The 24,466-nt window shown below is 50.8% G+C and overlaps 1 protein-coding gene across 1 annotated transcript in view; it reads right to left on the bottom strand.

The window, feature by feature from the left end:
- The window catches only part of Atp2c2 (ATPase secretory pathway Ca2+ transporting 2), a 57,646-nt gene that overhangs the window by 16,375 nt on the left and 16,805 nt on the right, over positions 1 to 24,466 (bottom strand). Inside the window, exons 2-11 of the mRNA XM_038312839.1 lie at positions 23,178 to 23,288; positions 20,692 to 20,808; positions 16,978 to 17,067; positions 15,776 to 15,811; positions 15,610 to 15,671; positions 11,606 to 11,714; positions 7,365 to 7,514; positions 7,226 to 7,294; positions 6,736 to 6,811; positions 3,981 to 4,047 (exon numbers count right to left, since the gene is read on the bottom strand). Coding sequence (XP_038168767.1) covers positions 3,981 to 4,047; positions 6,736 to 6,811; positions 7,226 to 7,294; positions 7,365 to 7,514; positions 11,606 to 11,714; positions 15,610 to 15,671; positions 15,776 to 15,811; positions 16,978 to 17,067; positions 20,692 to 20,808; positions 23,178 to 23,288 — 887 coding nt within the window. The remainder of the gene's footprint in view (positions 1 to 3,980; positions 4,048 to 6,735; positions 6,812 to 7,225; positions 7,295 to 7,364; positions 7,515 to 11,605; positions 11,715 to 15,609; positions 15,672 to 15,775; positions 15,812 to 16,977; positions 17,068 to 20,691; positions 20,809 to 23,177; positions 23,289 to 24,466) is intronic.

Raw genomic sequence — 24,466 nt, 5'->3', positions numbered from 1 at the left:
AGGAAGGGAGGGAGGGAGGGAGGGAGAGAGAGAGAGAGAGAAAGAAAGAAAGAAAGAAAGAAAGAAAGAAAGAAAGAAAGAAAGAAAGAGAAAAGGAAGCGGCAGGTTTTGGAATGCAGACTCATCGCCAGGTCCCTTGAATTTTAGCTGTCACCTTCTAATGGTTTAGCTTTTAGTCCTGTGGATACCAAAGCAGCCAAAGCGGTGAAACCCCCTCCCCCTCCCCCTCCCCCTCCCCACACCTCTGTAATAGAGTACATCTGATATTTGCTCATTTCATCACCACCCCCTCTAGTGCTGCCATCTCGGGAGAGACCAGCCACACCCACCATCCCAGCCCCCTTGTTTGGCCCTGGAGTGAAGGTGGGGATGTGAGACCTGTAAACACAGTAAACTCTCAAGTATTTTCACTTAGAGGGAACCACCCACAGTAATTTCTAGAAAGGGACTACTTGGAGTGTGGAAGTGACAGGGCAAGCTCTGTTACCTGAGAAGCCACACAAGAGATAAGAGAGGGACAGTCCAAGCCACGCTGAGCATGTGATGGCCAGGTCAGGCCTGCCCAGAGCAAGCTGTCATCCAGAGGTCATTTTGGTAACAAAAATATTAAATATAACAGAGTTCAGATTAAAAGCCCTTTCTGGCTACATTGATGCAGGGCAGCTTTTTGCCTTCTGTGCTCCCCCAGGCTGAGGTGCTAAAGGGGCAGACGGGAATACATCATGAGCCCCCGACTCTTGGTGGTGCAGAGGGAACGCTCAGCTCAGGCTAGTGAAAAGTCAGGAAACTTGGCAGGGGCTCACAGGGCACTCATCACCCAGGGGACCTTGCTGTGTTAAATGGTGAAGGCTGTCACTATTTGGTGTCCCACTGAGAAAGGAAAAGAGAGGTTGGAGAAATGGTTTAGGTGATAAAGGACACCTGCCACCAAGATCTGACGGCCTGAGTTCCATCCTGGGGAACCACACGGTGGAAGGAGGGAATTGAGTCCTGCGGTTTGTTCCCTGACTGCCACAAGTGCACCCCGACCCCCAAACAAATGTTAAAAAAAAAATCAGTGCTGTGTGTGTTGTAGCACAGGGTTTCTGATCACACCGGACTAAGTTGCCTCCCGGATCAGCGTGGTGACTCACACCTGCAATCCTGACACTCTGGAGGTCTGGAGGTCGAGTCAGGGGATCACGATTAGCGAGCCTGAGGCCAGCCTGAAGGACACTGGCAGATCCTGGTCTTTTAAACACAAAGCAGAAAAGGATAGAGAGCCGGGCGGTGGTGGCGCATGCCTTTAATCCCAGCACTCGGGAGGCAGAGGCAGGCGGATCTCTGTGAGTTCGAGACCAGCCTGGTCTACAAGAGCTAGCTCCAGGACAGGCTCTAAAGCTGCAGAGAAACCCTGTCTCGAAAAACCAAAAAAAAAAAAAAAAAAAAAAAAAAAAAAAAAAAAAAAGAAGAAAAAAAAGAAAAGGATATAGAGAGAGAGGATATAAATAGTGACCTTTCACCTGGAGACAATGGGCCATTCAGAGACAAGTTATATAAAACAAGATTACTGAATTTGGTCAAGGAGCTTAGAGTGAGGGGTGGGGGCGTTTCCATGGTGACAGTGAAACCAGCTTCCTTGGTTTTATGGCCTGGGCTGGCCAGACTAGCTAAGCAAACATTTACATTAGATTATGAGGGGGACACCCCCATATGTCAAGGGATGGGCGCTGTGCGCACACCTGGATATGTTCATAACAATAAAAAATTAATCCACAAACTAATAAAGGTTAGGAGTGGTCAGGAATAGGGAGTTCCTGGAATCATCTTAAATGACACTCCCGCCACCAGGGCCTAAGGTGAAGTTTTTAGAACAACGTTCTACTTTTATTTATTTTGGAAAGTTTTCTCGTTGGCATGTCTGCTATTTCTGCCTTCCGATTTGGTGGTTTGGGGTGACTAATCCATCACAGAAGCCTGAAGGTTTTGCCTATCCAATGTCCCAGAGAAAGGAATGGGTTCTTGCCCAGGTGCACCGTGAGCCATGTGGGGACAGATCAATGGGGACACTGGGGTTTTGTTCTTTACCCTTCAAGCATGATGCCTTTTTAGGCTCCTGCAACTTCTGATGGCTTTTAAGATGAGAGAAAATACAGAATAGTAATTGTTTGTGTTTAGGGTGTGGAGGGGATGAGGCCCAGCGCCCTGTGCACACCAGGCAAGTCCCACACTCTCTACAGCCAGGCTGCACCCTTCTGTAGAGGGTGGTATTCCATCATCTTGACCCCCGAGGGCTCTGCTGTCTTCAGCAGACCCTTAAGGATCCTCCTCTGCTGCCTCTCTCCATGGCTTCAACATCAGGGCACTGTTGGGGGTTGAGACCTGCACCTCTGGTGCTGCTAGTGCAGGGGCCTGGCTGGAGGAGGCTCTAATCCCAGTTACAGTTACAGAGTATGTCCTGGAACAGGCACCTTGGTACTTCTGGGAGCTTGTTAGAGACCGCATCAGCTGTCAGTGGTGTCTTCCTAGTGGCGCTGGTCTGTTATGCACTATCCTAACCCAGGGCCTTTATACCTGCTTGCTGCTTCCTTCCTGCCCGGTGATCCCTTCCTGCTATTCTCTTAACTGGCCTTTCTCAATACCCTGCTTTCAATATCACATAGAAAATATCCTTGACTCCCTTCCCAGTTCCACACCCCTCCCTGTTCCCTCTCAGTCTCTCTCACAGCCAACACTTCCCATGGGGTACTCAGCACAGCACAGACGCTAAGCTGTAATTGCATTGTTAACCCACACTTAAATTGCTCACAATCACTTTCTCTACCAGCCTGAAACACCCCCTGTGGCTCAATCAGTGCTTTGATGATGTAACAAATAGTCCAGCAATCCTCAGTCAATATTTGTGGCCCGACGGTTGCCAGCTGTCAAGGGTGTGAACAGAATCTTAGCAAGTGAAGGGTCTTATCCTGCCTAGAGGCACCATGAGGAGTGGTTCAGGGTCTATCCTCCGCTCCTAGATTCTGCAGCCATGGGCAATGGTGGAACCTGGATCTCAGTCTCCCCACTTATAAGGTAGAGCATGTGTGACCCTGTGAAACTAAGCAAGAACCAGCTAGGAGCTCCTGTTTCTTGTCCCAGCATCAAGAGATCCAGACTCCCACTCCTGGGAGTTTGAAACCCAAAACCCTGGGTTCAATTCCCAGCAAGGCGTAAACCAGCAACAGGCAGGGTGATCAGAACTTCAGGGCCATCCTTGGCTACATAAGAGGTTTAAAGCCAGCCTGGGCTACATGAGGTCCCATCTGAGAGACGGAGAGATGGATGGTTCATCCAGGTCCTAGCAGATATAATCAAGGTGAAGCGCTGTACCGATCTTTGGCAGAGCAGGGATGGAACCCAAGGCCTTGCGCATGCCAGGTACCTGCTCTATCACCAACCTACTCCCTGGTCCCAGTTAGAGTGGTCTGGACTGTACGCTTGATTGGATGGAGAAACCATCAAGAGATTGGTATGTGGTGCCTCTGGCCATGTGTGAAAGAGCCGCCCTGTGTGTGGGCAGTGCCATCCCGAAGGGCTCAGATGGAAGAATGAAGGGGAGAGGAGGGAACCAGGTGTACCACATGTCTCCCTGCTTTCTGCTGCCATCCTGTCTTGCTTACCACAGGAGCCAGGTGACCTTGGGAGGAAGCCTCTGAAACCTTGAACCAAAATACATTGTTGCTCCCTTACTTCCTTTCCTCAGGCATTTTGCCACATATAACAAGGTCACACCCTGCCTGTGCATGAGGCACAGTGGAGGCCCAGGCCCTCAGCTGCATAGATCCAAACCCTCAGTGATGAGGGATGAAAAGCAGACCCTATGTTCTATACAGTGCACCCCTCCCACATGCTACTGGAGACCCACTTTGCTGGGGTTAAGAAGTGCCTCCTTCTCCCTGCCTGCCCTTGCAGTATGCCACCTGCTCTCCTGGGGGAGGGGCTTGGGAGCCTTGACAACGAACCTGACCCCGATAGTGAACATGCTGAGAAGGGGCTTGCCTTGCATCCAACCGACCAGCATCAGGAGACCTGCAAGAAACGGGATGGGAATGCATCAGTCTGGGCCGCTGTGCACACCCCAGTGCCTCACCGTGCTTTTAGTCCACTTCCTGGGGGGCCCGCTGGGACCTCAAATGCTGGAAATGAGTAGCAGCCTCAGAAGCTTGAGGTTTCTGGGCTGGAGAGGAAGGATGGCTTAGCATGCACGAAGCCCTAGGTCCAATCTCCAGAATCGGGGGAAGGTGGGAGTCGTTCAAAGGGAATTAACCTGGATATGTAGGCATGGTGGATCCTACTTATAATCCCAGCACTCAGGAGGCTGAGACAGGAGGATGGCAAGAGTCTAAGGTCAGCGTGGACCTTGTTTCAAATGAACCAAAGCAAAGAAATAGAAAGAACCCGCAATCACTCACTTTTTTTTTTTTTTTTGAAAACACATTCTACTGGAGGGAAAAAAACCTGTTTTATTCTTTCAGAAAGGATTCCTATCTAGCTTAGGTTAAAGACACTGATGACCAGTTCACCCTGGGCCTTTCCTATCTGTAATCTGTGTTATTCCTGCCGGGGTTGGTAAGCCTCTGTTGCTTCCTCTCTCTCTCTCTCTCTCTCTCTCTCTCTCTCTCTCTCTCTCTCTCTCTCTCTCTCTCTCTCTCTCTCCACTGCTGGGGCTGGAACCCAGAGTCTTATGCATACCAGCAAACTCTCTACCACAGAGCCACACCCCAACTCCTGGGCCTCTGTTTCTTGAATATGTTTTATGTCCTGATTAAATTTCCTCTTCCTCCTTTGCCAGTCACTTATCAAAGGTTTACTAAATGCCAGGCATTGTGCTGGGCCCTGGAGGCGTGGGGACAGAAGTGGCCTGAGCCACCACTGGGACCCGTGAACAAGTTCCCATGTTCCAGAGATGAAGAAAAGGACTGGGGTAGCCGAATGTAGCCTCAGTTTCTTTGCCTGTAAATGGGAGCATGACCACAGCTCCCTGTGCTTGCAGTTGACATAAAGAACAGTGAGAGAGACGGGAAGAGGTGGCTTATTGTTTGCTCTTTGAAGACTTTCCAAAAGATGCCAGCTTTGCTTTGTAGGACACAGGAAACGGGATGACCTATACTGGCGTGAGCGTGTGTGTGCATGTATCTGTTTGTGTATGTGCATGTTTGTGTGCACATGCCATGCCATACGTGTGGCGGTCAGAGGACAACCTGCAGGAGTCAATTCTCTTTCTACCTTGTGGGTTCCAGGAGCTGAGTTGGAATCACCATTGTACTTGGTGGCCAGTATCTTTACTCACTGACCCAGCTCAGTGGCCCACACCTGGCTTTTTAAATGAGTTCTGGGATTGAACTCAGGTCCTCATGCTTACAAGGCAAGCACTTCACAAACCTTTCAACTCCCAGGTCCAACATCATCTATTTGTTGGGTCAGCTTCTCACAGTGTAGTTCTGGCTGGCTTGGAACTCACTATGTCAACCAGGCTGTCCCCAAACCCACAGAGATCTGCCTGCCTCTGCCTCTGAGTGGTGATGGGATTAGAGATGTATGTCAACATGCCTGGCCTCCATCACCTTTTTTTTTTCCTTTTTAGAAGTTTCATCTTGTTGACAAGTCTGCAAGCATGAAGATCTGAGTTCGAACCCCGAGCACCCATCCCACAGAAAAATTTGGGTATGGCTGCCTGTGCTTTTAATTCCAGCACTGTGGGGCAGAGAAAGGCAGATCTCTAGAGCTGTTAGGCCAGTTAGAAAGACTGGAAACCCCTTCCTGCCAGGGCTGCAGGTAACGACACAGAGCGTGTGCAAGATCTCCCAGAGAGGGGCTCTGTGTAAATGTCCTATAGCAGGTAGGGACTATGGAATGAGTCAGGGCTTGAGTCTAGACCCTGTTGTTGCTCTCCTAACCAATCCATTCTCCACCATTCCTTTCTCTTCCTGAGTAAAATATTCTATTTCCCTCACCACCCACAAGCCTCTGGTCCAGTTCTTTGTTCCAATACCCATGAACCTGGCACTCTCAGCAGGTGCCTTCCCTAATTTGGGTCACACCACTCACAGTGTAGTTATGGGAGCTGGAACAGTCAAGGATGGGTCTCTTCCTAATGGCTCTACCTTTTTCTGATCTACTCCAAAGGTGAGAACATCACAGGCCATTGTCCCTCTATATCCCATCTTTCCCCACCCCAGGAGGTAGTCCGTCAGGGTCTGTCAATCACCAGCTAGAGACCGCCCTCAGGGAGGCTCATTTACCTGAAGTCATTCTAAGGAGGTGGGAGGAATAATTATCCCCTTAAGGACATAATGTACTTTTCCTCCCTGGAAAACCTGCCCTATCCTTCCCAGAGCCTCACCAAACAATTCCAAGATGGCCACATTTCTGAGTCCTAACTTTGTATTCTTTTCTATCTCTTTTGGTGGGGGGTAGTGGTACTGGCCAAAGCCAAAACATTTTCTCCAGTGCTTTGGGTCTAACTCTAGAAAGGTATCTATTTCTGCCTTCCTTTCCCCCGGAAGATGCCCTATTGCTTTCTTTCAAACTCTAATAAAAATGTCCCCAAGCTCCCTCCCAAGCTCGTTTAAAAATTCTTTTATTAATGAGACTGAGAACTCAAAGAAGGGGCCCCAGTTTCCCCAGTAACGATCGTATGGTACCCGAAGTCGAGTCCCTGAAATTTCACCAGCACAGCCTCCTCTCCAGAACCCAGCAGGAAATGACGTCACTCACCAATGATGCCGAAGGAAAAGATAGTCAGCTGCTTGCCCAACTTATCCATACTCTTCTGCAGAGGAGTTTTAGGTGTCTGTAGGTGGGGGCAGGGCACGGAATGAAAACGGTGTGTTAGGACCCATGACTCTTTTGACTGTTCTAAGCGATGACTATGTGGGGTACACATGCATATATATTTAATAAAATGGTAAGTTTTGTTTTTTTGGGGGCACACATGGGGTTCTGAGGACAGCTTTGGGAGTTGTTCTGTCTTTCTCATGCATGGGCTCCTGGGATCAATCTCAAGTCATCAGGCTTGGCAGTAAGTGCCCTTACCCTGAGCTACTGGCACACATGCCTGGCACACATGCTGACGTCTTCAAATTAAAAACACAAAGCCTGCTCCTATTTCCTGTGGCCTCCAACTTTCCGGAGGTGAGCAGGGCTGACCCTGGCTTAGAACAACCCCCATGAAAACAGTGTCCGCCCACGGCCCTGCTGTCCTCACCTCTTCTGCCTGCATCATCTTGAATACTTCTCCAAACTGAGACTGTTCCCCAGTTCCGATCACAACTCCCTGTGTGGAAGAGAGACGGAGGTAACACGGGGCCTGGAGCTGCAGGGCCAGCACCTCAGGCTCTGCTTACCTGACCCTTCCCGCACTGCACCAGCGTCCCCATGAAGACCACATTGCTCAGGGTGCTGAGATCTCCACTGGTCACCAATGGACTGTCTGTTTTGCTGCAGGGCTCCACTTCTCCTGTGAAACTGGATTCATCCACCAGGAGGTCTGTGACCTGGGGAACAAAGGTGAAACTCTGAGATGCCCTCTTGCCCTTCAGAAGTCTTGAGGCTTGCAACAGTACCAAAAGCCCTGTAACATGTCAAGGAGGAAGGAACCTTGGAAACCCAGATTCAGGATCACAGAACCAAAAAAGCTTAGAACTCCAGGTCCCTCCAGGAAGACTCTTAAGTCTCACGCCCTGTTTAATGCTATTTGCAACATGAGAATCACCAGAAAACACACTAACTCATCTGCTCCTTGGAATGCATCTTTGCCTCTCCAAGCACCTGGACCCGCTTCCCACAACTGTGGGAGCCATGTAGCGTAGTATACGAAGGCTCTACTCTATACGGAGTGAGCATCTCCAGGAGTCTATGTGCTGCTATTCAGTTCCCTCTGGGTGGTGTTAATAGGGTGGAACAGGGCCAGCGAGATGGCTCAGCAGGTGAAGATACAGGGCAGAGAGAAAGCCCTAAAAGGAGGCTGGGAGGATGGACAGACTTGAATTGAGATCTCAGGATGTGAAGCCCAAGTCCATGGGGGGCAGCATACAGGGACACAGGGACACAGGGACACAGACCTAGCAGCAGACAAGGCCCCTGCGTGGAGACGACAGTGTCCCTGGTGTGTAGGTCAGGCCTGGGTTGTAGCTTGGGCCTTTTGTGCCCCAAACAGCTAATTCCTATTCATTTGACCTCAAGGTTAGCCCCAAAGTGGTTGTTTCCAGGGAGCCCTTCCTGCCCTCCGCAGGCAGTCCTGGTGTCTGGGGTCCCCAGGACTTTCCAGCATTCTTTCCTGACCATCACTGAACAGCTACCTGCAAGGACAGGCTCAGACCTGTTGCTCTGGGCGCTAAACCCATGCTCAGGGTCAGGTCTGTTCTCTGTAGTATCCTTGGCACCCAGCACAGTGCCCCATGCATAGACACCTTAGATCAGCTTGGCCTGCCCCCCAGCACAGTGCCCCGTGCATAGACACCTTAGATCAGCTTGGCCTGCCACCCAGCACAGTGCCCCGTGCATAGACACCTTAGATCACCAGTCAACCATTTAGAACTTGGGAGGCTGAGGCAGGAGGACCAAAAATTCAAAGCTAGCCTGGACAACTTAGTGAAACCTGTCTCAAAATAAAAGCAAAACAAAGGCAGGAGATGTAACTCAGTGGTAAGTGTGGGCTTAGCATGCACGAGGCCCTAGGTCCCTGTCTCGGTGCCAGAGGCGTAAGGGAGAGGCCCAGGGATGGAAAGAAGAGCTCAAAGAAGGGTCTTGGGTGTGAATCCTCCCAAGGCATTCATATCCCTATCTTCAGAAAAGCAGGTACAGCACCCTATTTAGCGGAGCAACTTGTCAGGTGTAACGGGCACTCTGAAATTGGGAGGTGATGCTCCGAGAGAGTGGGGGCAATAGTACCCCAAGATACTTGGGGAGAATAAATGATCAGAGAGTGGCTAAGGGTTGGCAGGAGTCATGGACTGGCACCTCCCATCACTGGAAAATTGCTGGTCTCTCGAACTGGGAGAGAGCACGATCTGCCTGGACTCTGACTGCCTGGACTCGGACTTGGGCTTTGTTACAGCACCTGCTGGTGTCTGACAGGCAGGAGGGACCTAGAAGGGCAATGTAGAAAGGGGGTAGGGACAGCAGATTCGTGCCTCACAGCCTAGGTAGAAAGCTACCCTGAGTGCACCCTCAGGAGGCTAAGAGTCCTATAGGCCACCAGGGGATGATAAGAGGGTTTCCCACGCTGTCAGCAGGTTCCTTAAGTACAAACATAGCCACACTGTGTTAACGCCGGGAAAACACTCCGACAAAATGTGCCCTTATGGGAACTTCAGTTTGAGCCCACATCACAGAGTATGCTGGCCAACCCAAGATGGCTGTAGCGATACTGGGGGGCCAAGTCTAGTGGGCCACCACTGTGCACACGGCTCTGGAGACCTAGAATGCAATTTGCAGTGTGCGACCATAAACAGTGGTCGCTTCCCAGGAGCCCTGGACAGAGCATCTGAATGGGGGGGGGGGGCTGGTAGTTGTGGGGAGGAGGGCACAATCTCACAGGAATGAGCATAACCCCAGCATAACAAAGGTGGCTGTGCTGAAGGATGGGGTCCACGGAGACTCCCTCCCTTACCAGGCCACATGTGTGCTCCTGTTCCCTCTCTCCCTCTTCCCCCGTATGTCTGTTCCCAGTGCTAGGACCCCTTGGCAGAGCTTGCTTGGAGTTCCGACAACTCTATTTAATTATCTTCATTTTAGTCTCTACAGGGGAAAGAACAGCCAAGAACTTTTGCCTTTGTTCCCACTCAGGGGACCAGAAGGTAAGGCTTTGTGACCCCATGCAGCCATGCATGGACTATTGTGGGTCCTGTCCTCAGGCTCGTGAGCCTCCTGTGCCCGGAACTCGGTATTCGGGGCTGGCCACTCCTGAGTCTCGGAGCTTAATTGTCAATAAAGATGTTTTGCTGTGGATAAACAAAGCTATTGATTGTCCCAGGGAGTTGCAAAATGCCAACAGGGAGATGTGTGGGGCATGATGGTGTTACTCTCGCGCTGTCGATATGCCCAGGGTGTTACTGAAATGGATCCGAGGCCTCAAGAGCCAGTAGCAGTAGTTAGAGGCTTCAACTGATCTAGAGGCCTATGGTCTACTCAGGGCTACAGAAACATAAATCACCTGCCAGTATCTGAGCCCTTACCGGTTGCAGATTGCCTGGCTGCACAATAACTCTGGGAAGTCTGGACAAACGCCAGTTATATCATGAGACACAGGGCTAGGATTTAAAGCCCAAGGTTCTCTTGTCCCATACGCCCACTGAGTTTCTTAGGAGCCAGTCAGTGTTCCCACAGTTCTGCAGGCATGAAGCTCTTTAAGGCTTCTAACTGCCCCAGACTGCTATTAACTCCTGCTTTACATATAGGACAACTGAAGTGCAGAGAAGGTAAGCAAAGAGCTCCAGGTTACCCAGGTAGAATTTCAGGTGCTGGGTTCAAAACCAGGCTTACGTGCAGTTCCTCTCATGGCTCTGCCTCCTTGCCTCCCAAGAATGCTCGCAGCAGACGCGACTCCTGACCTGCTGCATGGCCTCCTCAGGATTCCCTCAGCCACCTGCTTACTAAGAGTCCAAACAGTGCTCTCCTGTTCTTGGAAGAATGTGTCACTCAGGTGACTCTGTCACCCGGGCCCTTCTCCAGAATTGTAGCAGCATCACCTCGCACAGCCCTAGGTGTGGTAACAACTAGGTCTGAACCCTTAGGCTGTGGGAGGAGCCAGCCCCATAGGAGTTGCCAAACCAGATCTCAAGGCTGCACTTGATGGTTCTCTGCCTCACTTTCCCTTCTTGCCATGAAGTCTCCCCCAGTCTTGCCCTGGATGATTTTGCCATTGTGGTCCTGCTCTATAAACCATGTAACCAGGGCTGGGAGATAGTTTAGTTGGTAAAGGTCTGAGCCCTAGATCGGTTCAGGGAGAAGAAAAAAGAGAAGAGGAGGAGGAAGAAGAGGAAGAGGAGGGGGAAGTGGAGACCATGGCAACAGGGCGTGGTGGTAAGTAAACCCAGAGCTAGGAAGATGGAGACAGGTCCCGGGGCTAACTGGTTCAGCCTGTTGAGGCTACTTGGCAAGCGCTGGGCCAGTGACAGACTGTCTCAAAAAACCAAGATAGACAGTACCCGAGAGATGACACCCAAGGTGGCTCTCCAGCCTCCACACTCATACGCACACACATGAGAATGAACACATACGCACAAAGCTCCTCCTAACCAAGATGTGTTAGGGCTTTGCTGGTGGTCCCCTTCAGCCACGGGGTCATGTTCCCAGCTCCCCAGAGGGTGCCCAACTGTAAGAATCAGTTATAATAAGTGTTCTCTCCGTCTCTCTGTCTCTCTTTCTGTCTCTGTCTCTCTCACTCTCCCTCAAGAGTGAAAAAAATTACTAATATTTTTGGGCCACGGTTGACTGTGGGTAACAGACTGTGGAAACGGAAGCCACACAGCCTGGGCACCTCTGTTCTTAGAAGGTAAGCCACTTGGGAACAGTGACTTTGGGGGGTCTTATGCTCATACTCCACCCACCTGCTCATCAGGACCGGCTGTTACATGTTGCTTACCTCCGTGAGTCGGATGTCGGCAGGGATCCGGTCTCCAATGGACAGGGACACGATGTCTCCTGGAACCAGGTCTCGGGCGAGCATGTGTTGGAGCTTGCCATCCCTCAGGCTGTGTGGAAGAAGCAGCAGAACGGTGAGCCCCACCTCACTCCCTTTGACAACTGGATTTAGAGGTCAGTTTGGGGTTTCCATTGCAGGCAAACTCTCCAGACTTTGCAGTTCTGCTTTTTAAACTCATTTCTCAAGATACTTGGGAAGGCAGATGGCTCCCGAGAGACTCCGGGTCTCACCTGAGAAATGAGGCTACTGCCTCCAGAAGCCTCTACCGGTGGAGGCCAGCTGCTTTATGGCTTCTGAATGGCACCTGGGAAAACATGCTTGGACTCTGAGAGAACATACCACCCTGGCTTGGAAGTCAGGAAGGAAAGATGTCATCAGGGGGCAGCAGCATTGCCTGGGAAGCCTGGCCTTCCTTCAGGCACAGCCTCCTGCCCCGGGATGATGTACAACTCTCTGGGCACAGGTTCCGACTGTAGTGCCTCCTCCTATAGTCCCTCTGGCCTCCTGTTCAACAGGCCAGCAGCCAGGGAGAGCTAAACCAACCCCCTCATTCCCCCCAAACGCTCTAGCGGCTTCTCTTAGCCTTGGAAGCAACCCCACAAAAATCTTCCACCTGACCCTCTACTCCTGGTCCCATTCAGGTCTTGCACACACCCCTTTTGTGATCTTAAGAGTCTTTATAGACCTCGACAGTTAGGGTAGGTATCCCCGTTATCCTGACAGGGGACATGATTCTGCTTAGGCCTTCACCCTTCTCCACAGCTACATGTTTAATTAGCTAGTGAGTGGCCAACTGGGTATGATCATCAGAGTGGCTCCTTCCTTGCCTGTGACAGGCTTAGACATGAATGTGCCACAGAGCTCCAGCTTATGAGACGTGAGATTTCGCCTGGAACTTGCGAGAAAGGCTTCCTTGCCCTGTCCACAGTCTCTTCAGTAGGACCTATACAGTTTTGTGTCTGTGATGTCTGGAGCTGCGGCAGCCATCTTGGCACCACAAGGAAAGCCAATCAAAGTGAAATGCCAACAACCCGATGATGGCAGAGGAAGGAAGCAAGAGCCGCCTCATGGCACCATGTCAATCAACCCTCACTCTGATCTCTTGCTGCCACACAATGCCATTTCCTTGTATCCTGAGCAATTAAAAGTTTTCCATTCTTTGTAGCCAAGAGCACCAGGGACACCCCACTGCTCCATGGCTCTTCCTCCAATGCCATCTCTTCCTCCGGTATCACATCAAGGCTGTCTGACGAGCTGTTTGGAGCTGTCCTTGTCCCTCCCCCATCACTGCAATTCCTCTGTGGCTGTTGTTGGTTGGTGCATGTGTTTTGGGGCAGTGATCACCTGGGGAGCACCAGCTGCTTGCCAGTTACCCAGTCTCTCAGCTCACTACCCCACCTCTACTCACCAAAGGACCCTAAGCTCTCTGAGGTCTGCAGCCTCCCCACTCCTCCCACAGGGATGACCTCACTGCTATGCACCTCACTGTGTCCCTGCTTCCAAAAGAAAACTGTGTCTGGAGAGGCCTCTGGGGACATGAGTAACATGCCCCATGACTGAAAGGCCAAGACTCAGTGTTTAAACTTGAAGTCCAGGTACCATCATAGATGGTTCACGTTTCTGCTGCACAGCTGTTGATGTCACCTGTCTGGGTTTGTGAAAGCCTCGTTCTCCAACCAGTGAGCCCAGATATAGTCACAGTTCTCTGCATCTTCTAGAATGTTCCTCCTGCCTATGGGCACATGTCTCCCATTCCATCTGACTATGCCCCCCTTCCTCCATCTCTCTATCTGCCTCTCTCACCCCCCATAACTGATGGCACCTTAGGAGACCAGCCAGACCCATGACCCATGGGGCTTTCTTCCCACCTACAGCCCCAGCTCATGTCACGGGTGTCCCTGTAAACTTCACGCAGGGTCCAGAGCTGAGCCGAGTAGCTGTGTCTCAGGCCACGCGGGGACTCTAGCCCTCATTTTGAGTGGCACAGGCACTGAGGGGACTCTGCAATATTCAGGGCCCTCAGCTGGGTTGGTGGGTGGGGGAAGGGCAGGCTTTCCTGTGCCTCTTCACAGACCAGAGGTGGCTTGTGAATTCTGCGCAATGTCCTTAAAAGCTGGCCCCAGAGCCAGCTGGGAGATGGCTCGGCAAGGTCAAACCTGACCATGTGCATTTGACCCCTAGAAGTCACATGGCAGGAGAGAACTGACGCCCCGAAGTTGTCTTCTGACCTTGTACACACCATGGCATGCTACATTCACACAAATATGTAAATGTAAAAAAAAGTTTTGAAGTTGGCCCCTTACGCACTTAGAGTCCTTTTTGTCCAAGCGTCCCATCTTGCCTACATGTAATGATGTAGGAGGGTCATCTGTCTATGTGTTACTTTCATTGGTTAATAAAGAAAACTGCTTGGCCTGATAGGTCAGAACATAGGTAAGCAGGGAAGACAGAACAGAATGCTGGGAGGAAGAAGGCAGTGAGGCAGTTGTCATGATTCTCCAACCCGAGACAGACGCAGGTTAGGATCTTTCCTGGTAAGCCACCACCTCGTGGTGCTATACAGATTATTAGAAACGGGTTAATCAAGATGTGAGAGTAGCCAGTAAGAGGCTAGAGCTAATGGGCCAGACAGTGTTTAAAAGAATACAATTTGTGTGTTGTTATTTCGGGGCATAAGCTAGCCAGGCAGCCTGGGGCCAGGTGGCAGGAAGTGGCCCGCTGGTCCTTCTACACATGCCCACTTTAATAAACCCAAATAAAATGACAGAAAATGGGGACTCCCCGACTCGGCCACATTTGGAGTTCTTGTTAGGCACCCATGGCTAGTGACCCCACACTGTGCAGGGTGGGTGAGAGGACACTTCTGGAAGTTTTTATGGCTGTATGTTGCACTAGGTTGAAACGCTGTCAAGGACAGATGGGTGCTTTGGTTATTTTCCCTTTAAACACCATTGATGGACACTGGGATGCTACAGGGCAAAGATTGGCAAGAGGTTGTCACCTGCCCAGAGCTACTGAGCCAACCAGAGAGCACCCTTGTGGCCCCTACAGTCTTAATATGTTTGAACGTTTGGTCCCAGTTTATAGATCTGTTTGGGAAGGCTTAGGAGGTGTGGTCTTGTTGGAGGAGGTGTGGTCTTGTTGGAGGAGGTGTGGTCTTGCTGGAGGAGGTGTGGCCTTGCTGGAGGAGGTGTGGTCTGGTTGGAGGAGGTGTGGGCTTGTTGGAGGAGGTGTGGTCTGGTTGGAGGAGGTGTGGTCTGGTTGGAGGAGGTGTGGCCTTGTTGGAGGAAGTGTGGTCTTATTGGAGGAGGTGTGGGCTTGTTGGAGGAGATCTGGTTGGAGCAAGTGTGGTCTGGTTGGAGGAGGTGTGGTCTGGTTGGAGGAGGTGTGGCCTTGTTGGAGGAAGTGTGGTCTTATTGGAGGAGGTGTGGGCTTGTTGGAGGAGATCTGGTTGGAGCAAGTGTGGTCTGGTTGGAGGAGGTGTGGTCTGGTTGGAGGAGGTGTGGCCTTGTTGGAGGAGGTGTGGCCTTGCTGGAGGAGGTGTGGTCTGGTTGGAGGAGGTGTGGCCTTGCTGGAGGAGGTGTGGTCTGGTTGGAGGAGGTGTGGTCTTTCTTGTTGGAGGAGGTGTGTCACTGCGGAGTTCTAAAAGCCCATGCCATCCCACTTGGCTCTTTCTTTCTTTTTCTGCCTCACAATTGTTGTCTCAACAGACAAGCTCTCGGCTTCTGCTCCAGCGCCATGCTTGCTGCCCAGCTCCTCAGGCTTCTGCTTTATTCTACAGGTTCTTCCCTTTCATCTGCAGCTCTAGGTCACACACCCCAAGTTAGACCCTGCTGCCAGAGCAGAGACCGGGAGAGATGGCACCTCCCGTCTATGACCACATAGCAAGCCACCACCAGGGCAGACACGAGATCTTGTCACCTGCCGTGGAAGCCCCCACTTACCAGTTGCACTCTGGAGGCACCAGCTTGGTCAGCTCTTCCAGAGATTTCTCCGACCTGTATTCCTGGCAGGAAGCACATCAGATGTGCTGTTCAAAGGGGGGAACCCCGACAAGTGCCCATCATGCCCCTGGTACCCCACCCAGATGGGATCTCGGGATGTACACACCTGGATGAAGCCAACAGTCACCACGATCAGCACGGCCTGGAAGAGAGGGTTCCGGGAAGGGAGGATGTAAGCAGGACTTCCAGGTGAGAGTGAGGCCAGAGCCAACTACTGGAGCACAGGGACTCTGAACGTGTACTGCCCTCCAAGCCCTGAGGTGAAGCTGTAATCCAATCTGCTCAGGAGACTGGGGCAGAAGGCCTGCCTGGGCAACTTAGGAAGACCACATCTCAACCTCTAAAGAGAGGACTGTGCGTGTGTGTGTGTGTGTGTGTGTGGTGGGAGGGCAGGGCCTCAGGGCTAGAGCCCCTGCCTAGGATCACCCAGTGAGTGCTGGGGGCCTGGCTCAGGGGTAGAGCACTTGCCCTCCATGTGTGAGGTGCTTTGTTCGATCCCCAGCACCACCAAGAGAACACATTGCCAGCTCTCTTTGCAAGACAGGTGCTCTGTAAAGAAACTCGGCAAGCAGCCAAGTGTCCCCGGCCCAACATAAGAAAAGCCTTTCTAGATTTTTCTGCAGACACACTTTTGTCAGGGCACCGTGCAACAACAGACATGTTCACCCATCAGCTCTACAGGCCTGTCCTACACCTGCAGGTGTGACTCTGCCCCAGGCATTCACACCCCGGGTGGGATGGGCCACGCCTATGGAGAGGTAGAGAGCAGCAAGAGCTGTCCAAATAATCTGCAGGGTCACAGATGTGATTAAACCCAGAGAGATGTAAGGGGCAGAGGCCACTGGGGCTGCTGCACAGGGGTGGGGGTGGGGGTGGGAATGCAAAATGACTGTTGATGGCACCAAGTTTCTTTTCTTTGGAGCCTGTCCTGGAACTAGCTCTTGTAGACCAGGCTGGCCTCAAACTCACAAAGATCTGCCTGCCTCTGCCTCCCAAGTGCTGGGATTAAAGGTGTGCACCACCACCACCCGGTTGGCACTGTTTTTTTTTTTTTTTGAAGGGCAATGAAAATATTTTTGAACTGATCAGAGGTGATCAAACGAGTGTGCAAAAATCCCATGGAATTCTTCAGTATAAAACCATCAATCTTTGTTTTTGAGCAGTCTCTTTTTATGTAGCCCTGGCTGTTCTGGAACTTGTGCATACACACATACACAAACCATAACATGTTTTAAAAAACAACTGGCTGCAGAGCCATGGCCCGCCCTGGGCATCCCTGTCCAGGGGCTGAGACTGCCAGTCACTCACCAGGGCGATGCTGATGGCATCCTCATACTCCTTGGTGAGGACGCTGACCACGGCCGAGCCCAGCAGCAGCAGGATCAGGGGGTTCCTGAACTGGAAGGTGAACAACAGGGCAGGTCTCAATTTCACAAAGGCCGGAATAGGCTCCTACCTGCAGCTGCTGGGCAGCTCAGACCTTCACATGAGGCCGGGCTTCCAGCTTAGGAAGGGAGGCTACTCTATCTGGTATTCCTCCTCTGTAGGAAAGCCCACTGTTGACAGCCTTCTGGGCTGATCGTGACTCTGCCCCATCCAGACCCGGCCTGGTCTCTGAGTTCTTGTCTTGCCTGGCCACACCTCACCCATTAGCTTAGGAATGCATGGTGGATGTCAATCCTGGCTACATTGCCAAATGCTCCTCTCTTGGCATCACAGACCCCAACCCTGTGTGCCACAATCACCCCGCTCCTGTGATAACCTCTGGGGACTCTAGTGATGTTCCTCTTAGGTTGACCTCTAACCCCCACACACGGACACATGTCATATAGGGTCAGAAGTTCCAAAGATTTCTCCAGAGAACTTCTGATGGCTACTGTCTATCACCCCTTTACGTCATGATGACTCAAGTTAACAGAGAATCGAAAAGGAGTACAAACTCAGACAGAGTCAAAGATCAGAACCGAGGAGATCAGGGAGAGCACTGAAGGACTGACAAGCAAATCTCTGCCTCTGAGCTTCCCAGTGGCTAAGGTGCAAAAGGAAACAAGGCCCAAGGTGTGTGTGCCACAGCTTGAGAGAAGCACTTTAGTGTGTGGTGGTAAAGGACCGAACCTCATCCTCACCCCTGGAGAGGACATGTGTTTATCACCTGTGGAAGGACCCAGTGGGTTGGGGCAGCTTGGCAGCAGCCCAGACTTGGTTCTAGCAAAAATCTCAACTCTTCAACATCAGGAGGCTCAGAGACATTTTGGTTTTGGGTTAGGGCTGCCTTTGAGTCTAGCAACTCATCCCTACTGGACAGTTGGGAGATGGCCGTCCTGATGTCACAGACCCTGCCTGCCCTGGATGTGGCAGTCTTTTCAGGACCCAGTTTGGAGTCCAGGGGCATGGTGTGGTGGATGAGAACTCAAGAAATCTGGCTTCTCTTGCCTGTCTCCACCACTGGCTCACGGACAACCTGGAGCCATCTCGGACTTCTGTTTCGCAGGGTGTGGACAGGCTTTTTTCCTTTCCCCTTCCCTCACGCTCTCCTGTCTTTCTCTTTCATTTTGTTTTTGAGATAGGGGCTCCTTAAACTTGCTACCTGGTCAAGGATGGGCTTGAACTCTTTTCATGTCCCAAGTGCTGCGGTCACAGGCATCCACACCATGCCTGGCTATTTTAAGTTTCCTGAGTCATCATCTTAATATGTAGCACAGACTAATCCAGAACTCACAGTCATCCTTCTGCCTTAGTTTCTGAGTGCTGGGATTACATATCTGAGTCTCCGTGCCCAGTTTCTCCTGGCTCTTAAAAATCATGTCAGTGAGGGTAGCTTGACCAGGGCTTAGTAAGTGCCCATTGGCCATGATCCAACGGATGCAGTGATATTTGGTATTGGTGGAAGGGAGAAATGGTGGCTATACAGCTCCAGGAATGGCTCTTTACCACCAAGAAGTTTCTCATCCTCCTTGCCAGAGCACTAGAGAGGAGGGACAGAAAGGGATGGGAATGGGTCGTTCTTTTAGAGAGAATACCACCACACAGTGGGGTGCTTGCAAGCTCCATCTCTTGGGTCTGAGACACATGGGGTGGGGTCTGCTGGTGAGGAGAAAGGACCCTCTCCCCACAAAGCCCAGGACCTATTCCAGAGCACAGATAGATTCATGCAGAAGGCTGCAGCCTTCTCCCTAAGAGCAATGCCACAGGATACAAGTGTCTTCTCTGTAGACCGCTCCGTGCTCCACAGACTTTCACAAGCTATTAAGGGGACCTACCACCCTTAAATGAGTGGGTCTTATTTATATCCCTTCTGAGACTCAGCAGCCAGCCCACCAGTCACAGGAGGAGGCAGATAAGAGGGTACCCCACAGTCAGGGGGTCCTGACCAGTGCTGCAGGGGGCCTTCAGTGTGCAAGCAGAGTCTCCAAGTGGCTTAGGCAGGGCAGAGGTTGAAGGAGGGCCCCAGAGGAAAAGAAGGCAGAATGCCAATGGGGCAGAGCTGCCTGACCCCACTGGTCTGAGCCTCCATCCTTAGGTCTTAACTTCCGGGAGACTTCACTGCTTAAGCAATGGAATTTCAGGAACCTTCTGGACTGGGTCAGAGCTACCCTGCTACCTACAAGCCAAACAGTCAATGAGGGGCACTGGGAAATGAGTGGAGATTGATTGGCAGCTGAGATGGGTGTGCGCTCAGGGGCAGGCTACATCACAGCCCATATCTGGGTGACTTTGGGCCCTTGCACCCAAGATGAGCAAACCACAGGGAAATTCCAAACCACAGGGAAGCGTGAAAATGTGCATGTGCGTGCATGCGTGTGTGCGTGTGTCTGTGTGCATGCATGTGTGTGCGCTCACATGTGTCTGCATGCGTGTGTGTGAGTGTGCGTGTGCGTGTGTGTGTGTGTGTGTGTGTGTGTGTGTGCGCGCGCGCGCGCATATGTGTGGCCAGGGTCAGGGTCAACCTGGGTTCGTTCCTTGGATCTGTCCACCTTACTTTTTTTTTTTTTCCGAGACAGGGTTTCCCTGTAGTTTCTAGAGCCTGTCCTGGAACTAGCTCTTGTAGACCAGGCTGGCCTCGAACTCAGAAATCCGCCTGCCTCTGCCTCCCAAGTGCTGGGATTAAAGGCATGCGCCACCACCGCCTGGCTTCCACCTTACTTTTTGAGATAGTGTCTTTTACTAGTCTGGAACCAGCCAAGCAGGCTAGGCTGGCTGGATTCACCTGTCTCCACCTCCCTGGTACTGGGATTCCAAATGCAGCCCACCAAATTCAGCTTTTAAAAGGTAGGGTCTTGGGGGCTGGAGAGATGGCTTAGCCGTTAAGAGCATTGCCTGCTCTTCCAAAGGTCCTGAGTTCAATTCCCAGCAACCACATGGTGGCTCACAACCATTTGTAATGAGGTCTGGTGCCCTCTTCTGGCCTGCAGGCATACACACAGACAGAACATTGTATACAAAATAAATTTAAAAAAAAAAGGTAGCGTGTGTTCATTTGGCACAAACTCTACTGACTGAGCTGTTTCCCCAGCCTGACTTTTAGTGACGTGAGGCACAGGTCTACTCAACTGTTTCTTCCTTGGCCTTCTGAAACGCCTGTTTGCCAGGACATCCGTGTCTCTATTGGCTTCCTCTGGCAAAGCTATGTGCCATGCAAAGCCTTTGCCAAGCAAAGACTTCCTGCTTCTTTGCCACGTTCTCTCCCTTTGCAAATGGCTTTAGGGGGATGATAAAATAAATTGGCACTACTTATTTCTTTACTGTTCAGCATGGTACCTGGCCTGTGGCAAGCATCCCTAGGACCCGTCATTGCTAGTCAGGGTCATGACTACCTCTATCTTTAGTCACCTATGCAGGGTTCCTCTTGGAGGCTCAGAGCATCCAAAGGGCAAGATTGTTTATCTAGAAACTCATTCACCCCACACCCCAATAGGGACCTGTCCAAGGACACCCAGGATCAATATTTAAAGAATGATTGCTTGACTTGCCCTTCCTGGCTAGAGCCCTTACTGAACACAGAGGAAGACATCCTGAACCTACCTGATCCAGGTACTTCTTCCACACAGGCTCAGCGTTATCAGTGACAAACTCATTCCAGCCATGGACCAGCCTGCGCTGGGCCACGGCCATCTCTGACAGGCCACTGTCCAGGTCCACCTGAAAGGAGATAGGGGATGTAGGGTGAGCACACTGGGCCCAGCAAGGACCAAAGAAACAAGTCACGGGTACCAGGTGAGAGCCAACATCTAGGGGAACTAGGAAAACGGGCTTGTCCGTGGAGGAGGAGATACCAGCTCTGATGGGGCAGAGAGGAAAACAAAACCTTTATTTTTCAATAAGCCCACAGATCAACACACAATGGCCTTGACCCATGGTGTCAGCAAATCCAACTGGAGATGGGAGAGTAGACAGGCAGAAACAGAGTCTTTTCTTTAAAAAGAAAAGCTGCAGGTAATGCCGCCTTTAATCCCAGCACTCAGGAGACAGAGACAGACGGATCTCTGTGAGTTTGAGACCAGCCTGGTCTACAGTGTGAGTTCCAGGACAGGCTCCAAAGCTATGAGAAACCCTGTCTCAAAAAAACCAGAAAAAAAAAGTTAATAAATCCTGGGCTTGTGATGCATACCTGTGATCCAAATATTTGGGAAGCTAAGGCAGGAAGGTCAGAAGTTCAAGGACAGCATCAACTACAGAATGAGTTTGAGGCAGCCTGGGCTACATGAGACCCTGTCTCAGACACCAAAAAAAAAAAAAACAAAAAAAAACAAAAAAACCAAACCCATAAATGGTTAAGAATGCCAGGTATAGAGGGTATGCCTGTGACTGCCATGCTTGGAAAGCTGAGACAGGGTTGTGAAGGTCAAGGCCAGCCTGGGCTACATACCAAAATCTTACCTTAAAACAAAAACACAACCTAAACCCAAACAGCAAACCAAAAATGGCTTACGTTGTGTATCTTGTTATCATCAAATTACATCTTAAAAACAAAATAGGCCTTCCCTGGGAGACTGGAGTGGCCGATGTGACCGTATCATACACCCCATGACAGATACTATTCCAGGCCCTTAGTGAACAAAATCAGTAGGCACAACCAACTTCAGTGTCGATCATCATGTCAGGAAGCTCTGTGCTCATGTGCGACTTATGGAGAAAGCTGCCCAGGGCTGCAGGAGTGGGAGGGGAGCTAGAGCGGGATTCTCAGGAGGACAGGAGGGCGGAGCTCGTTATCTAGCCTGGGAAACATCTGAATAAGGAAAAAGACCTTCCTCCCCTTCTCACCAAGAAGCAGGAGTTGCGGTGGACTCTTTAGGTCATTCTTAAGGCCTGTCATGGTACACGTGCCGTTTCCCTGCTGCATGTTTCATTTCCCAAAGCAGGATGAGCTATGAGTATGTACATACCCACGTTCATCCATGCACACACATATTCCTCACACCCCTCCAGACACACACATGACCATGTAATGTATATATGCACAAACATACTCATGTACATAATATACATGTACACATGTGTACATGCAATACATATACCTAAGCACATATATCCCCCAAATGTATACATGCATACACATATGCACATACCTCAATATCCTTGCAAAGATACACATATGCCCATGTAATACATTTATGCATGCACATGCATACAAATGTACATGCACACGCATACAACATACCCATGCACGTGTGCGCACACACATGCACACACACACATATATATATATCACCATTTCTGCTTGGTGTAACATAATCTAAAGATATGCTGCTGGCTCCATCCTGTGGCCCCAGAGGGCAGACTCCTAGGTCAGGGCTGGCTTTTCTCCTGCAAGGCTCATAAATTCTAATTCCCTCGGGCACTCGTGAGAATTTGATGTCTGTAACTGCATCTCCATGTCATAAAAGATGAAAAGTGGGAGGCAGGCGTGGGAAACAGTTTGAGCCCTGATGACAAAAGCCTGGAGGAGCCCTGGCCACGTGTCGTCCTAACAGTGCTGGTCACTCACTCAGGTTCTCGCCATTCTTTGCCTGCCAAAGGACCTGTGGGTAGAAGGACGCTTGGCCTCTAGCAGGGACCACAGGGTCTGGGTCCAAGGACAGCAGCACCGCTGAGCTTCTGTGTGGAGATCCGAATCATTCTACATGAACAGCTTTGTGGGACTTTCTCTTAATCCACAAACTGCCTGACGATGTTGTCAGGTGTGATGGCTTATCTCATGAACCCGAAAGGCATTAGAATCCCCATGAACACATTTCCAGATGTGTCTCTGCGGGCATTTCCTGAGAGCCTTTGGCCTTTTGGCCCGAATGTGGGTGACCATGGCATGAGTGGGGGGCCGAGCCAAGCACCAGCATTCAGTTCTCTCCGCTGCCTGAATGCAGATGCAGGAGACCAGCTGCCTCCTGTCATGTGACTTTCTGGCTATTCCAGACTGCACCTTGAACCAGAAACCCCAGCAGCTTTTAGGAGACATATTTTGTCAAGGAAATGAGAAAAGTAATTAACACAGACAAAAACACAGTTCTTACATGGAAGGCTCTGGCCAAATCTCCTTTGCTGCATTTGCACGCTTCCCTGGGTGGCAGGGCTGTGACAGACTTTTCTCTTTCGATGGCTTTCAGCTCGCACTGGTCATCGATCTGTGGAGAGAGCGGTGTGGCTGGTGAGGAGCTTGGGACTTTTGCTGTGCGTCTCTGGTTAAAGCAGGGCAGACGTATGCGACATGTGCATACCCCAAGTACACATGCCTACCCATGTGACCCGTTTCCATATCATGAGACAGATGGCATCAGTCCCCATGCTTACTCTCCGACCACCCAAAGTGCTTTCTTTCCAATGTGAACTCTACAGAAACGGTCACATGCCCAGTACCCTCTGACTGTGCTTCCTGTACATGTTAGTGACAGCATGCAGGGTGTCACACCGCTCTCGCAGGGTGTCCACAGGTACTCAGCTTTTCTCTGCACGCATAGATTCTGCTCCTATTCCTTCTTCTGGGGGCATGTGGGTTCATGTGTAGTCATTGGCTATTATTGACACATCTATTTAGAAATAACATTTTTCTTTTTTATTATTTTTTGGGTTTTTTTTTTGTTTTGTTTTTTTTCGAGACAGGGTTTCTCTGCAGCTTTAGAGCCTGTCCTGGAGCTAGCTCTTGTAGATCAGGCTGGTCTCGAACTCACAGAGTGTATGTGTAGTTTGCACACATATGTGGTTAATACTGGTATTTTCTATCATTGCGTCCCATTGCGTCCACTCTTTTTTTTTCTTTTTTTTTTGAGACAAGGGTCTCTCACTGAACCTGGAGCTCACCTATTGGCTAGACTGACTGACCAGTAAGATCTGAGATGCCACCTGATTCTGCACACTTGTGCCCTGGATTAGGTTACAGATGTATTACAGATATGTGTCACCACACGCATGTCTATGTGGACACTGGGGATCTGAACTCAGGTCCTCATATGTGTATATCAAAGTGCTTTGCCGCCTGAATGACCTGTCCAGTTGCACAAAACAAACTTCTTCAATAGGGTTAGGCTAACAGATCAGGGTGACATTTTACATAGACCTCCTTATTACAGCAATCTGGGCTGAGTGTAAACTGTAAGGAGTGTCTCCTGTGGCAATATGTGGTCTCACACCCGTGTTCCATGAAGTTTTTATAAATAATTTCAGGAACGAGATGGAGGTCACTGTTAGGTCCTAGAAGCCAGAGGACATGTGTGTGTGCCCAAAGCCCCAGGCAATTAGACACCCCGGGGCCCGGGACACTGGCAACAGAGGGGTCTCAGTGCCAGGGCACACCAAGACATCCTCA

The sequence above is a fragment of the Arvicola amphibius genome, chromosome 15 (genome assembly GCF_903992535.2).
Source record: "Arvicola amphibius chromosome 15, mArvAmp1.2, whole genome shotgun sequence".
NCBI lineage: Eukaryota > Metazoa > Chordata > Mammalia > Rodentia > Cricetidae > Arvicola > Arvicola amphibius.
The sequence above is the reverse complement of the archived record's forward strand: the minus strand, read 5'-3'. Positions and strand labels throughout refer to the sequence as shown.